The sequence below is a fragment of the Chenopodium quinoa genome, unplaced genomic scaffold (genome assembly GCF_001683475.1).
Source record: "Chenopodium quinoa cultivar QQ74 unplaced genomic scaffold, ASM168347v1, whole genome shotgun sequence".
In the NCBI taxonomy this organism is placed as follows: domain Eukaryota; kingdom Viridiplantae; phylum Streptophyta; class Magnoliopsida; order Caryophyllales; family Amaranthaceae; genus Chenopodium; species Chenopodium quinoa.
Window position 1 is genome coordinate 248,124 of NW_018745000.1, and position 16,577 is coordinate 264,700.

The 16,577-nt window shown below is 36.0% G+C and overlaps 1 protein-coding gene and 1 long non-coding RNA gene across 2 annotated transcripts; both read right to left on the reverse strand.

The window, feature by feature from the left end:
- Nucleotides 1–1,822: 1,822 nt before the first annotated feature.
- On the reverse strand, nt 1,823–3,812 carry LOC110707452 (uncharacterized protein At5g39865-like). The gene has a single exon (XM_021885469.1). It carries the CDS (start codon nt 3,368–3,370, stop codon nt 2,084–2,086), a length of 1,287 nt encoding a protein of 428 aa, XP_021741161.1. The 5' UTR covers nt 3,371–3,812; the 3' UTR covers nt 1,823–2,083.
- A 4,362-nt stretch (nt 3,813–8,174) lies between these two features.
- Nucleotides 8,175–15,241, reverse strand: LOC110707453. The gene is made up of 4 exons (XR_002508494.1): nt 14,729–15,241; nt 9,666–13,424; nt 9,441–9,556; nt 8,175–8,689 (listed from the first exon to the last, which is right to left on the reverse strand). It is a non-coding gene; the product is annotated as an uncharacterized LOC110707453 (long non-coding RNA).
- Nucleotides 15,242–16,577: the final 1,336 nt, after the last annotated feature.

Consider the following 16,577-nt stretch of genomic DNA (forward strand, 5'->3'; position numbering starts at 1 on the left):
CCTGCTCTGCAAGCGTGCAGTTCAGGGTTGTTACAAACTAACTTTGTGCTTTAACTCTTATTCCATATATACATAACATTGCCACTTTGGCAAGTTCATTTAAACCACCGAAAACCAAGAATGATGAATGTAGGACAAAAGCACTTAAATATGCAGCAAATCTAGTTGAGGAACAGTAAATGACAATTTACATTCTTATTTGCATGAACCGGAAAAATTCTTTACTGTACAGTGTAAACTATCATGGTTGAATAGGTTGATATAACATTATAACCTACGCAACTGTAAAGATACAGCAAATCTCTATTTTCCTTGAAAGCTATGGAACTAAGAAGGAGCGATATGTCATAAATTCTCTTAATGAGAAAGTGCAGTTAGACTTCGATTATGCCATTATAAGAACTACCGACATTTCACCTCATGTTAATTGTCCGATAATTCAACAAGGTGGATGAGATAATGCATCAGCAAAAGCGATCTATCTTTAGGCAAAAATAGGACCACACAATTCAAAATGGAGAAGGTTAAGCCTCTAAGCACATTACAAGGCTGACTTCCCATCAAATCAAGAGTAGACAATAAGCCCCTTTTTTCCCAGAAAAATACCCTACCATTGCTTAAGACTACGCAAGACATAATAATTACCAGCTACTACTACTCTCATGGCAAAATTTCAGCCTTAATCACAGCATCATTGTGACATCCAGGTCTTCAGGTGTGACTTTACAACTATAATTACAAATGCAATTGATAAAACTTAAATAGCTTCAACAACTAGACACCAAAGAGAAAAAAGGCTAGTAATGATAAGCACTGGAGTCACAATAACCCCATATCATAATTCATATACAGGCAAAATCATCCGATTCAAGAGTAATTTCTTCCAAAACTAACCCTATTTAGTCGCACAACCCCCAAAAAATTTGTATGCCACAAAAACAAAAGAAATGCCTAGGGATTCAAATCTTTCTAAGCCATCTCTGAGACGGAATTATATCTAACAAGCACTAATAGTAGTGCAATTCATGCTAGAAAATAAAAAGTATAAAGGCTAATTCAACCCTTGTTATTGGGGAAGAGTTGCCAGCCTTTCAAATCTAAGTAGTTTGCCCTTGCTATGTGTACATTGTGCAGTTCAGGCAGGTGTGATAAGACTTCCAGCTTAAAATTAAGCCTGGCCCTTGTCATATCAATTAACCACAGTAGAAAGTAGAAACCGAATAAAAGGGGATAGCAGTGAGCCAGCCAAGTATGCACAAGTATAGTTGAGGAATAGTAGTAAAGGAAAATAATGACCCAATTTACATAAAGAAAATTAATGAGCCAACCTACAGGCTCAGCTTGATAAATATGCTGTACCACCAAAACTAATGCAAGGGCCACGGGTTCCGGTAGTATGCACCACCAAAGTCCACAGTAAGAAATCATGAGTAACAGGCAGGCATGAAGTGACCCTTCAGGCATTAGTCTCTAGGCAGGATTAGGACCACAAAATAAATACGAGACGGAACTATTCTATCCCTGCCTAATTCAGAGATGAAATTAAGTACCCTTTTACCTGGTAAACTATCTTACTCCATCTCCATATACGTGCTACTTAAACAATTAATTTTGGTTCAATACTTAACATTTCACATAATTAATCTGATTTTTCATAATATCGGTACAGCAACTATCATATTCCTTCCTTGTGGGCAAAATCTTAAACAACAAATATTTACGAATTAAGAACAAGGAGGTTCAGGGTATCACACAGTCAACAGCAAGCACTTAGATATCCGGAATTTTGACCTTTTAAACTTATTGAAACAGACAGATTAGAGAATTCATCAACCTTCACTACAACTTTACATTCTACCAATATTGGATACACACAATCAAGTTTAGTATTTATTTGTCCAAGATCCTAAGAGAAAAATGAACAATTTAGCGATGCATCCAATGGCAAAAGATATTGATATATAAGAATAAAGGACACATTACACTGATCCAGACCTAGGCATAACAATATAGGAAGAATTAATTACTACCAAGAAACTGATGAAGTTTCGTAGTAAAATGAATGAATGAAACAAAAGTACATTCATGAGCAACAGCCTGGACAACGAACTAACCCATTCTCATTGCAGTCAGGGCACCTACTTGTTCGTCCTTCATCTTCCAGGAAAACCTTCCGACTTCCATAACAATTCGAGCAAGGAACAAACCTCGCATCACCACAACTCTCACATTCAAACCCGCAATCCTGAATAGGAAATCCATCCAATAGCCTCTCCAACTCTCCATTTTCATGCAACTGTTTGATCTCATCAGCACCTCCTATGTGCTTCCCTCTAATAAACAATTGGGGCAAACTGAATGCTTTTCCACCCAGTGCACGTTGCAATTCCTTCTTATAAGTTGAATCCATAGAAATATCCTTCTCATCCACCATCACTCTACACCCTCTAAGTATCAATCGGACTGCGCTACAATCCTCATAAGTCTTCCTAATCCCTCTCACACTAGTAAAATATAGCACAATCTTGTCCTTACAACCACCCACCTTAACCTTACCAACATCATCATCATCACCGCATAATTTCGAGACCACGGCACCGGAATCCACACTCTTGGTGATTTTAGGGGAAAATGGACTCGAACCCACTGGATTATTCATCCTCATAGATGTATTACACCCCAAATTTTTAGCCGATAGCGCCTTTTGATAGCTTGAAGCGACATTAGGGTCCATCTTAGATAACAATGACTCCTCAGACAAAAGTTGCCACAAAGGTTTCGAATTTAGGTTAGAATCCAACTCCCCTTCCTCAACTTTTGGTTGAGGCATTTCAACAAACACATAGGAGTCACTCAATTTTTTCACAGAATCAGTAAAATTTAAGCCTAATCTCAAAGTGGGTTTTTTCTGGGTATCATCAAAATCACATGAATTCAAAGATTTAAGCTTAAAATCGTTACCAAATTCATGATTAAACTCTTCTTCCGCTTCTTCCTCAAGCCCTTCCATAAGCTCCCATGTGTTGATCACAGAATCCGGCGATGATTGGCCGGAGAAATCGCCGCCGTCAACGGCGGAAGCGTGGTTGTCGACGACAATAAGAGACCCATAAGTAGTAGAGGTGAGAGAAACAAGGTGATGAGTATCGCCTTTTCGAATCGCAGGATGATGAACTAAAGGGGTTGTAAGAGAACGAGGTTTTGGAATTACAGAAGAATTTGCAGAAGTAGAAGAAGAAGATGATGAAGACGAAGTAGCAGCAGTTGCTGAAGAAGAAGAAAACGACGAGTGATGAGAGGAGAGAGAAAATGAAGGATCTTCAATGGCTTTTGCTAGAAGGGTATCAAGTCTTGAAGCTGAACACCCCATTGAAATTGATTGAATTGACTCACAGTTGTTCAGATTTCTGGGTATCTTACAAAAAAAAGTTGTTATTTTTGATAGATTACGACTATTTCAGTGGATTTAGTTTTAACAGGGCGTTAGGTTGGAGGGATGAAAATAAGAGGGATAAAAAAAGAAGATAAAGACAAGGGATGGATAGGTGGAACAAGGATAAAACATTATCCCATGTTTGATAAGTATGGGAAACAGAGATAAGTAATAAATTTATAAAAAAAGGTACTCTGTATTATTAGAGCTTGTTAAACTCTGACTTATCTAAAGTTCTAAACTCGAGCCGAGATAGGACCCAATAGGGAATTTCAATAGGTGCTTGTATGAGTCGGGATTTTAGAGTTTATTAGATTCGGACTAATTTAACCTCGAGTCAAGGCCGACAGGGGATTTTGGCAGGTGGATTGCTTGTATTAGTCAGGAAGGTAAGAAGGGAGTATCAGAGGACAGAGAAAGAGTTTGAAAAGGAAATATACAATGAATGAGATTATTATGGAAGTTTGGAGTAATTAATGAATATAGAAATTTGGAATTTTGCTTCAAATAAACAGAAACTTATGTCAAATTAAATTGAGTAATAATTGAAGGTATCTAATTAAGTAATTATTCCTTGTTTTTGAAGTTTGGTTGTGTTTTATAACCAGACAAGTTAATTAATTAAAGTACAAATTGCACGAACTGCCGTGCTTCTTTTACATGATTAACGACATTATTGACTTTTTATGGTGATTTAGATAAGTGAAATAGATTTTAATAGTATTTCCTCGTTTTGAAATTGACTTTATTAAGTTTGAAAAACACATGTAATGTACTCCATTGATTAATTATATCAATTGGTTTTTTTGGATTAGCGTATGACGTTTTTTGCGATTAATCCGAAATCCAATCCAATCCAAATTGAATTATTCATTCGAATCGGATCCGAATTTTAAATCGGATTGAGATTTTTTGAAAATTCGGATTTTTGAATTGGATCGGATTGGCCCTAATTGAATCCAAATCAAATCGAAAAACGAATTGTAAAATCTGCTGCCTAAGACTACTAACGACAGTTTTCCTCAACATCACGTCAATGAGGAATTCCAGTTTTCCTCATGGCGTGATGAAAAAACTAGATGAACAGTAGCAAGTGGGGCCCATCACCACTTGCTACTCATTTTTTTTTGGCTTCTTGCACCCCAAAACACTGAGTTTTGGGCTTCAACACCTCGAAACTCATCATTTTGATGGTGCTATGAGCAAAAAATTATAAATGATGCGCTGACACGTGTCCCTATCAGCGCTGAGCGCCAATTAAATTCAGCACTGTTTTGCAACGGTTATTTCTTTAAAACCAAATTTTCATGCTTATAAATTATAAAAAAATTAAAATAAAATAAAAATTACCAACGGTTATAAAAATATTTCCTCTATAAATTGACATCTATTTTCATATATTTCAGTATACTCAACAAAATCATAATAATTCTCTACATTTAATAATCTCCCAATTTTAGTACAAAATTAATTTTCTTTTTATCATCTAAATAATTATTATTAAAGATATTTTTATCTGGGAAAATTTGTCAAAAAAAAACCTTTTATATGCGCCATTTTGCGAAAAAAAACCTTTTAAAAGCTTTATCATAAAAAAAACCCGAAGTTAAAAATTTTGTTCAAAGAAACCTAGTATCACTAATTAACTTAATTAACCTCTAATCTCTTCTAATTACTCTTTAAATCTCACTTAACTATTTAATAATTAAATTAATGTATAAATTAAAAAAAAAAAAAAAAAACACCACCACCAGTCCACCACTCTAACCACCAGCCACCCTCCTCCCTTTCCCCCTCCCCTGGCAACAGCCCCCTCCCCCAACTTAGCCGCCACCTTAAACCCTCCACCTCCGGTGACCCACCTACACGTCCGACCAACCCCCTTCCGAAACCCTAAACCCGACAACCCACCATAAGATTATCAAATCAACCCCGTCAATGGCGGTTTTCGATCTTCGGCACCATGTTTTCCAGCGTCTATTGCTGGCTTAGTTTCCTCAATCATTTTATCTTTTTCAAACTTGAAAAATTGAATGATTGTAAATGGTTGAATGTTGATGGTGGTTGAAGAAGGGGGAAAAAGTGAAGTAGAAGATGGAGGAAGAAAACACAGTCCCTCCCCCCGTCGAGGTCGTCTGTGGGCGGTGGTACTTCGGGAATTCCGGTCGAGTGAGTGTGGCTGAGGTGGTTTTCGCGACTGATGTGGTGGGTATGAAGGTTGTCGGGATTAGGGTTTGAGAGGGGGTCGGTCGTAGGTGAGGGTCAGGCCGTTCGGAGGTGGTTTTCGTGGCTGAGGTGGTAAGGGGGAAAGGGAAAGGGGTCGGCGGTGGTGGAGTTGGGTCACCGATGGTGGGAGCGGCTGCCGGGGAAGGGGAGAGAAAGCAAGGTGGCTGGGTTGGTGGTTAGAGTGGTGATGGTTTTTTTTTTTTTTAATTTATAAATTAATTTAATTATTAAATAGTTAAGTGAGAGTTAGAGAGTAAATCAGAAAAGATTAGGGGTTAATTAAGTTAATTAGTGATACTAGGTTTCTTTGAACAAATATTTTTAGCTTCGGGTTTTTTTATACAATAAAGCTTTTAAAAGGTTTTTTTTTGCAAAATGGTGCATATAAAAGGTTTTTTTTTTGACAAATTTTCCTTTTATCTATTTTGTATCAAAGTTATTGTATTTTTGTTAAGTCTATTTTTTGTAATTAATCTTTACCAAATCCCTCCCCTATATATATATATATATATATATATATATATATATATATATATATATATATATATATATATATATATATATATATATATATATATATATATAACATACTGATACAAACCATATACAACTAACATTCGTTTCACTAAAATGGTTATAGACTTATACGGAGTAATAGCTTTTCGCACTGTTCAATTCACACATCTAAGTGATTTAACCATTAATGAGTAGTAATTACCACTCATTTAAAATTTGATTTTATTAAAATACTCGTTGAGATTAATCAACCTAGATCTTATATATATAATACATTATTCATAAGTTCATTTAATAGTCATTGAAGAATAATTAAGGTGATTTTACATTTCTACACAAACTCTTAGGTGACGAGAACCAAGATGCCGAAGTTTCCTGACATATAGCTGGACCATCCGAATGATAAGCGCAAATGCCATGTTCTGTTGCCTGTTGAACTCCTTTTAGAATGCAGAATACATCAGAAAAAGAAGCTTGATCTTACAAAAACTTAGTTGACTTTGTCTCTAAACTACACATCGGATTGTAATTTGATCTTTACTTGACAGCATTTAGAAGCAAGGGAGAGTTGATATTACATTTACAAGTAAACTGTATGTCTGTATGTATGCAATGTATCATGTATGTGACAGAAACCTGTATTACCAGCTTCTACAAGTGAGCAAAAATGTGATTTTATGTGGATTAAGAAGCATCCTCTCCATTTCTAATATGAATATGTATATACAAAATCCTCATTTTCTTTGTATGAAATACGAATGTGTTGGAAAGACTGATGCTTCCTGCAAAAATGTTCTGAAAACATAGCAGGTTGCCTCAATCAGATACTAAGTTAGACACATTGATCACACAGAAATTACATGCTCTTAAAAAAATTTCATGGAACATATATAGGCACATCTTGTTCCATAGTTTCCTAATATTTGCACAATGATCCATACAACAATATCAGAGAAACAGTCTCATCCAAAGTAAGAGCAGCACCATGCCTTGAGAATGTCAGAGTTAACTGAGCAGACCATTATACTGAACTTCTCATAAGGTACCTCGTGTATCAGTTACAAACTAACCCAAATTGCTTCATAGGCCTATATGATCACTTGCATCACTGAAAATGGAAGCAGTGTGAATAAGCTGCTTGGCCTAAGCCACAGCAACCTCAGGGCTTGCCTTGGACCTGGTCTGGGCATTGGGGGCTTGGGAGTTGGGAATGCTACTTTATCCTAGCAATCTGACATAGGGATAGCAGATGCATGTCACTGCCACTGGAATCACCGATCCATGGCCCCAGCAATCTGACATAGGGAGTAGGGAATGCTACTTTATCCTTGTTGCTACGGACCGAAGGGCTAAAAATAGAATATACAGACTAACACACAATCACCTCCAAGCCCCCAAGATCCCAAGACAAATTCTGGCAGCAAACTATGCTCTTTCATTCTGTCAAATAAGATAACTCATCAGCTGAGATGTAATACTTACATAGCTGTATGAAATTAGCAAGTCCAAGGCTCAGAATATCAACCATATAGCCAGAATTATAAGCATGAATATACTCCCCATAGAAATAATCATAATCAACCTCAGAGTCTTTCACAAGGTTTGACAGAAGGCGCATATTAATATTTTATCCAGCTCAAACAAAGGCCATCGACTCTAGTCACTCTACAATGAATAAACGAAAATTTCTAAATACAATGTGTCACTTAGGAAAAAGCAAATTCCAAAGCCCTATTTCCCTGAGAATAGAGCAACTTACCTGCATAATATTTACAAAAAATTAATTCCTAAATGGAAGTTTACATCTTCACTATCAGTCTATCATCGCTGAGGGCTCCAGACGAAAACATCCCAAGTTCCCCTTTACGACTAAGCAAGTTCTACAAAAGCTACAGTGTATAATATAATTTCTACAGCTCTGTTCATTGAAGATCTAATCCAATTGAAATCTCGAACCCAATATATAGAAAACACAGAGAAGCTGAGAAAGAAGAGATCCTAACATACCAATACTATCCAGGCTTAAAAATACATAAGTGGGCATATCCTTAACTACATAGGTCAGATTTTTGCGAAGTGTGACCTAAATTGTAGCTAGCTCTTACACCAAATAAAGAAACTACATCCTTAGTCCAACAACTCCAACTCCAACCAACGCAAACATGCCTCTTCAAGCCTAATATATCCACACCTAAAATTTAAGCAAACTTCTTAATCCCCTGTTTTCTTTCTTCTGAATATAGGAAGGAATTCAAAAAAAAAAAAAAAAGGCTTCAAAACAGACATTTAGGTCCAACACCGGCATTTGACCATACAATCAGGACAACTTTAAGCATCATAACTCCCTCTCTACCAGTCCGTTTCGTGCGTGCAAGCTCTTGAGATGAGCAGTCACCTCCAAAATAAATCACCTTCAAATGTTAAGTAGGTTCGAAGACGTGTCCATTTGAATCAAACCCTTGTGCATTCATGCCTTCAAATTCTTCCATGCCATGTAAGTATCCTAGGGTGTACCTACAAGATTAAAAGCATAAAAGCAGTTTCAACTTCAAACTCAAACATATTACGAAGATACCAGACCATCTATGGCAAATTGGCAATAATTTAGCTAAAACAATGAAATCCAGGCAATCCCCTTTTAGATGAAACATTATAACAAGTTAATCTCTTTGATAAGAGCAGTTCATGTTGTGGGAAAAAATATAAGTTAGTTATTTTCCCTCCATCTCATGTAATGCAGCTATTATATATAGCACACATGATGGTCATAATAAAATTAGTAATCACAAAATTCACTCACTATATTTTACAAGCTCCCTATCAGTTTTAGGGTCATTCCAAACTATATTTTACAAGCTCCCAATCAGTTTTACGATCAGAATCGTGTTCCAAACCTCTAATGCATCGAGTGACATTCATGCTAAAACTAAAAGCATATGTGCCAAGTGATAAGCCATTTATCAGACATATGTACAAAAAGTTATCAAACAGAAACAAATATATCTTTAAATGCTTCCAAAAGATGTATCAATGGAACAAACAAGAAAGACTAGATTTCACTCCACAATAGCAAGCCACGGACTTGGTACAAAATTGTCTGATTTTAGTTCGGCAAAGAGCAGGTACTTAATAAGTTAATATTGGACTATCTCAAACAACCCTAACATAATTTTCTCTCTAGCTGTTTGTTTAGGCTATACTTCACGTTAAATACAACAGAGGTTGCGAAAAGAAATTGCAACCAAGCAACTAGCTATGACAGTACCTACTTATGGTATGAGACTTGGCAATTTACCATACCACGGCCAAGCAACTAGCTATGACTAGCTCAATTCATTTATATTAGTATCCAGCTCCAGCTCAACTTCTGCCAAGGCTGATCTGCAAAAAGACTAAATTAATCAGTTGAGAGCCCGAAAAATGAAAAAATAAATAAATAAAAAAATTTCTTAGCATGTATTTCAAGTCAAATAAGGTTAGAAAGAAAAACCTGCTGGATAGAGTTTGGAGTCATCTGACTAGTTGATTGTCAAGAAAAAATTCGCGGACATGCTGTATGTTACAGAACTCTTCTCCATAAGGTTTAGCGCATCTAGTTGTCAAATGGGAGCAATTTCGGATCCTCAGAGTCTCCAAAGAATGGAGATGTCGAAATCCCTTGGGCAAAGCCAACAAATTTGGGCAATCGTAAATGTGAAGTCTTCGAAGATGTATGAAATCTTGCAGCCAATTAGGAAGCTGAGTAGTACTTATGCAGCATCCGATTGAGAGACTTAGAAGAGAGGTCGCAGCAGATTGGAGATCATCCGGCAAAGAAACCAATTTTGGAACCCCTACAATCTCTAATATTTGAAGGTTTTGAGTGAGAAGGAAGCTTATCATAGCTCAATTTCAAAATTCGCATCACATTAGTGCATTGAGTTTGCACCTCTACAAGGCTGGTTTTTCTATCAACCTGTAGCCATTCACTCTTGTTTCTCTCATTACGTAAAAAACTCGCTAACGTTTTAACAAGAAGTGGAACTCCAACACATTTCTTCACAATAGATCTTCCAATTTGAACAAGATCTGGATATCTCTGTTCATCTCCTTCAATGAACGCTAATTGCTCGAAGATAGACCAAGAACAGTGATCTGAAAGCCCAGCCAAATAATACGGCTTTACAGTTCCAATGACAGATGCAACATTTGCATGTCTTGTAGTGACCAAAATCACACTTTCATCGTTACCAACTGCTAGCATGTTCTTAAACTCAGTCCACAGTGCAATGTCATGTAACCATATATCATCTAGCACAAGAAAATATTTCTTTCCCCTCAGCAAATCTTGAAGTTTCTCTAAAACTCGACCTAAGCCTAGATTTGACAAATTATCATCAACAGCGGATTATATAATATCCTCCATGATTTTCTGAATGTCAAATTTATGCGAGATACATGCCCAAAGCTTGATATCAAATGCACGTACAACCCACTCATCATGGTACACCAACTTTGCTAATGCAGTTTTCCCAACACCTCCCAATCCTACTATAGGAAGCACAGGCGGATGATTACGAGCACCACCAATAGCTGATAATATATTTACAACATCCTGTCTAGCCTCATCTCTTCCAATAATGTCTGACATATTCACATAAGCACATGTATCTAAAGGGTTCCGCTCTACATGTGTGATTTCAACTGGATGCTCAGTCAATCCAAAATCATTTTTCTTAGCCACTATATCATCTAATTTTTCACGGAGATCTTTTATTTTGTTGCTCAACTCAAAAACGAATAATAACAGGATTAGAGGAAAAACAGTACCTCAGCTGGATAAGCAAATGACCTTCATTGGCAGTACGCTGCAAAGCATAAGTCGAAACTTCATCGAGAAGATCATCAATGTCGTAAACAACATCCTTGAGATCTCTTAGCCAAATTTTAATGGACTCGTTAGCGTACTGCCTCCGCTCTGCATCTTCAAGAACAGCACAAATGACAGAAAGTTTGCTCGCCATCGTCTTGAGATCTTTTCTAGCTGCTTTGGCAGCTCTGATCTCTTCTGTAGCCGAGGTCAATGCAAGATCAGCTGCGAAGGAAGCAAGCTTTTCAACAACAGACTTTGTGACTGCCATGAGAATTGCTTCTGCCATTACAGCAAAAGCTTAAGGATGGCTCAAAAGCTTCTATTTTATTCTACTTAACTTACAGATTGATTGTCCAGTTCTAGTACTTGAGATGGAAGTGAACAAATAAATGTAAAACACATATCGTTGACTTCTAATTACTAAACGCCCAAGTCTTGCAAGTTTTTTTTTTTAACCATGACCAACATCAACATTTCTAAACGAGGAGATAAAAATTTTGGGGGTTTGGGTTTCTTTGGTATTACAATTCATTGGGGTTTTGAGTTTTGGATTGGTTGTGGTTGTGGGGTGAGGGAAGAAGAAGATGGGTGGTGGTTGATGTGCTTAAAGTTTAGTTTTTTTTTTTTTCTAATGGTAAGAAGACCCTGATCATACCTCAACTCTCTCGTTTTTTTGGTCTAGTATTTGCGGGTAAGACGCTTGGGAGTAGAATGGAGAGTAAGGGAATTCCTACCCCCAAATACCTGAGATTCGAATCTTACCAAGTGAGCCAACATTTTTTTAGTGTGCTTGAAGTTTAATTATACGGAATATAAAACCATCTTTATTTATCATAATTATCACATTTTCTCTAAAATAATATTGATTGATTAGTTACATAATTCTGATAAATTGTGACTATTTTTGGCATTAGATCAACCATATAAAAAAGACTAGTCTGAACATTTTGACAAAATGGAGTGGACGATATGGACTAACTTGCTACATTTGTCATACTATCAGTCTATCATACCCTTGCAAATTCAACTTTGTGCTCTCCTCCTTTTCATTGCATCATGCTTGTTGATGCAGATTGTCAGCCACCTTGGTTGGTTAAATATTGGGTCCTATGTTAACATCACTCTCCGTTGTGGCTCTATATATACACACACAAAAATCTGTTTCACTAAAGCCTTGTTTGGTACTCCCTCTATTTCATAATAATCGGAGCAGTAGGGAAGGCACAAAATTCTAGGAAAATTATAGGCACAAAAAGAAGCTTGATCTTACAAAAACTTAGTTGACTCTGTCTATAAACATGTAGCTGGACCATCCGAATCATAAGCGCAAATGCCATGTTCTGTTGCCTGCTTAACTCCTTTTAGAATGCAAAATACATCAGAAAAGGAAGCTTGATCTTAAAAAAAATTAGTTGACTTTGTCTTTAGACTACACATCGTATTGTAATTTGATCTTTACTTGACAGCATTTAGAAGCAAGAGAGTTGAGGTTACATTTACAAGTACTGTATGTATGCAATGTATCATGTGTTTGACAGAAACCTGTATTACCAGCTTCTACGAGTGAGCAACGATTCGAGGCTTACCGCTTCAAATAAAAATTCCCTCCCTCGATGCCATATTGAATTTGTGATGTATGGTGATTTTATGTGGTTTAAAATACATCCTCTCCGTTTCTAATATGAATATATATACAAAATCCTCATTTTCTTTGTATAAAATACAAATGAGGTGGAAAGACTGATGCTTCCTGCAAAAATGTTGTGAAAACATTACATGATGCCTCAATCAGACACAAAGTTAGACGCATTGATGATTGATCACACAGAAATTACATGTTCATTAAAAAAAATCATGAAACACAGCCACATCGTTCCATATTTTCCTAATATTTGCACAATGAATCCATACAACTATATCAGAGAAACATTCTCATCCAAAGTAAGAGCAGCACCATGCCTTGAGAACGTCAGAGTTAACTGAGCAGCCCGTTGAACTTCTCATAAGAAACCTCATGTATCAGTTAAAAACTAACCCAAAACCTCATGATCACATGCATCTCTGAAAATGGAAGCAGTGTGAATAAGCTGCTTGGCCTAAGCTACAGTGACCTCAGGGCTCACCTTTGACCTGGCCTGGGCATTGGGGGCTTGGGAGTTGGGAATACTACATTATCCTAGCAATCTGACATAAGGATGGCAGATGCATGTCACTGCCACTGGAATCACCGACCCATGGCCCCAGTACCAGATATCCTACTGCTCAAGAAGTGCTCGAAACAATTCTTGCTGCTACGGACTGAAGTGCTAGGAACAGAATATACAGAGTAACGCACAATCACCTCCAGGCACCCAAGAGTCCAAGACAAATTCTGGCAGCTAACTATGCTCTTTCATTCTGTATAATATGATAACTCATCAGCTGAGATGTAATACTTGCATACTTGTATGAGATCAGCAAGTTCAAGGTTCAGATTATCAACCATATAGCCAGAATTATAAGCATGAATATACCCCCTACATAAACTATCATATTCAACCTCTGAGTTTCTCACAAGGTTTGACAGAAGCAATATATTATCCAACTCAAACAAAGACCACAGACTCTATAATGAATAAAATGAAAATATCTAAATAGAATTTGTTTCTTAAGAAAAAGCAAATTCCGACACCCTATTTCCCTGAGAATAGAGCATGTTACCTTCATGATTGTTAAAAATAAAACGAAGACCCTTTCAATCAAAAAAAAAAAAAAAAGGTACTCCAATATTCCTAAATGGAAGTTTAGGTCTTTACTATCATCGCTGAGGGCTCCAGTTGAAAATATCCCAAGTTCTCCTTTACGAGGCTAAACAAGTTCTACAAAAGCTACAGTTTAAACTATAATTTGTACAGCTCCATTCATCGACGAACTAATCCAATTGAAATCTCGAACCCAATAGATAGAAAACACAAAGAAGCCGAGAAAGAAGAGATCCCGACATACCAATACGATCCAGGCCTAAAAATACATAACTTGGCCATTCCTTCACTACATAGGTCAGGTTTTTGCAAAGTGTGACCTAAATTGTAGCTAGCTCTTACACCAAACAACGAAACTTCATCTCTAGTCCAACAACTCCAAGTCCAACAAACGCAACAACATGCCTCTTTAAGCCTAACATATCCACACCTAAAATATAAGCAATCTAAATGATCTCCCAATTATAAGTAAAGCAAATCCCATCATATCATGCATAAATCACTAACTATATTTTATACAACTAGTTTCGGGTTAGTCTCCAATCTCACCATGTTTTGGCCAAAAAATAAAAAAAATAAAAAAAAATCTCTTGTATATGTGTTACTCCTATAGATATACAAACAATGAAACAAATGGCCAATTCAAAAAGTAGCAACGTTTAGATCCTACACGTGAGAGCATGTCACGCTTTAAGTTACATTTTTTTCCATAACATCCACAAGTTCTTTTTCTATTTTTTCTTTTTCTACCAAACTTTCAAATATAAACCCTAAATGCCCTCTACTCTAACCGGCCATAGAACAAAACAATTCAATCAAATAGAGCAATAGAGATTGAATCAAACAAATTGAAAAAAACCCAAATAGAAAAAATTCAATTTTTGCTAATTAGAAACCATCAAAATTTAAAAAGTCAAAACACATAAATTGATGAAGAAAATAGATGATTGAAAAACTCACCAAAAAATTAATATAAAAAAAGAGAAGAAATCAACCGACATGGAAGGCACCAATATCACCAGTACGAATAGAGCTGGCAACTTCATCGGCTACGATTAAACAAGAAGAAATCCAACCGGCAAGTGCCAACCATACCATCTTTGATATCCATAACGTCATACTCCAAGGCATCGCCATGTTTGAGTAATTGATTGAATTTGAATTTGATTTTGATGGAATTTGAAGGAGAAATTTAAGAATGAAGGGTGGTTGATTTGGAAGACAAGTATAGTTAGCTTCTCAGTTGGATTCTCGGGGTAGCTTATGAAGTAGTTGACTTTGGAGTACTTGATTTAAGCATACTCTAACCAATAACGTCACTTTATTCTTACTAATCGGAATCGAGAATGGAATATGGAATACTCCTTTCGTCTCTAGAAGATAATTACATTTGTCATTTTAAAGGTTTTCCTAATCACCTATCACCTATTCCTCTTTAACATTACATATTAATATTTTTAAATTAAATTATTTTTCTCTTGTAAATTCTCCTCAAATATACATATTTTCAATGCAACTATCCTTATTCATCAAAATATTTGCATATTTCTACAGCATGTTTGCTTAGAGGGATAGGAAAGAAGGGATAAGGATTTAAGATAAAGGATTTAACTAGTCTTTTGTTTGTTTAGAGGGATGGGATCATGGGGAATTGGGGATAAAGAGGGGGGTTGGGATGGGGATAAAAAAAAAAGGGAGTTATCCCTCGTAACTAAAGGGGTGGTACAAGGGATGAGGATTAAATAAATGGATAAAAGATGTTTTCTACCCTTAATGAAGGGGAAAGGAAAAGAGAGTGGAGAAATGATAGTAAGGGTAGTTATGTATTTTTATTAGTTATTTCAATCTACTTCCAACCTATACCAAACAATGGAATATATTACTCCGTATTTTTTTTAATCCCTATCCCACTTATTTATTCCACCTTCTTATCCTACTTAATCCCACCCCTCATACCAAATGTCCCGCTAATGTAATCATTCTTATTTAATTACAAAAATATTTACCTACTTTCAATGCAAATATTCTTTTTTCAAAATTTATTTATGCTTACTTGATAAATCAAAGTATAACATCTACTTTCATTGTTTCCACTATTTTATTTTCCTTATTAACCGTGTAAAACCCAGCAAACATGACCTTCTTTTAGAAGGAGAGTAGTGGAGATTAGAGTTAAATGTGGGTAGAGACGTAGAGTCATTTAAATATGAAGTTAGCCAGGCTTGTTGATGGACCATAAGGCCACATTTTTTTAATACTAAGTGAGTTAGTCGGTAGATAATTAAATTTCTTGATTTTTTCGGTGACTTAACTTTAAAAATTAAGAGAAATTTCACTAACCTTTCATCAACATGGGAATCAAAATCTTCCAATTCCTTCTTATGAATGCACTTCACATGAGCTTTGTATAAGTACTCCATTCATCTACAAATAATTTTCTAGTTTTCTTTTTTGGATGTTCACAAAAAATCTTCTTTTTACTTAATTTTTTTTTTTTTAATTACAATTAATCTATATGAAATGTTTTTCTTGTGGACCCCTCTACTACCTTTTTTTTTTAGCATGCTTACTTCGTCTTATTAAATTCCTTAATATGCGTGTCAAAATTTAGCAGAATAATGTGAGTACTTTATAAGCTTTATTACACAAATCAAAAAGTTAAATCACATTGCAATAGAAATTAAATTACAAGGGAAACACCCGACCTATCCCTTATCCATATACAGTTGAGAGGTGGGTGCAGGGATAAAGAATTGAAAGCAATACACATGGTTCCATAACATAAGCTACTCTGACTTATAATTACTAG

Bases quoted from the DNA above. Each gene is read 5' to 3' on its own strand.
- LOC110707452 (XM_021885469.1), bottom strand. From the start codon at position 3,370: ATGGGGTGTTCAGCTTCAAGACTTGATACCCTTCTAGCAAAAGCCATT.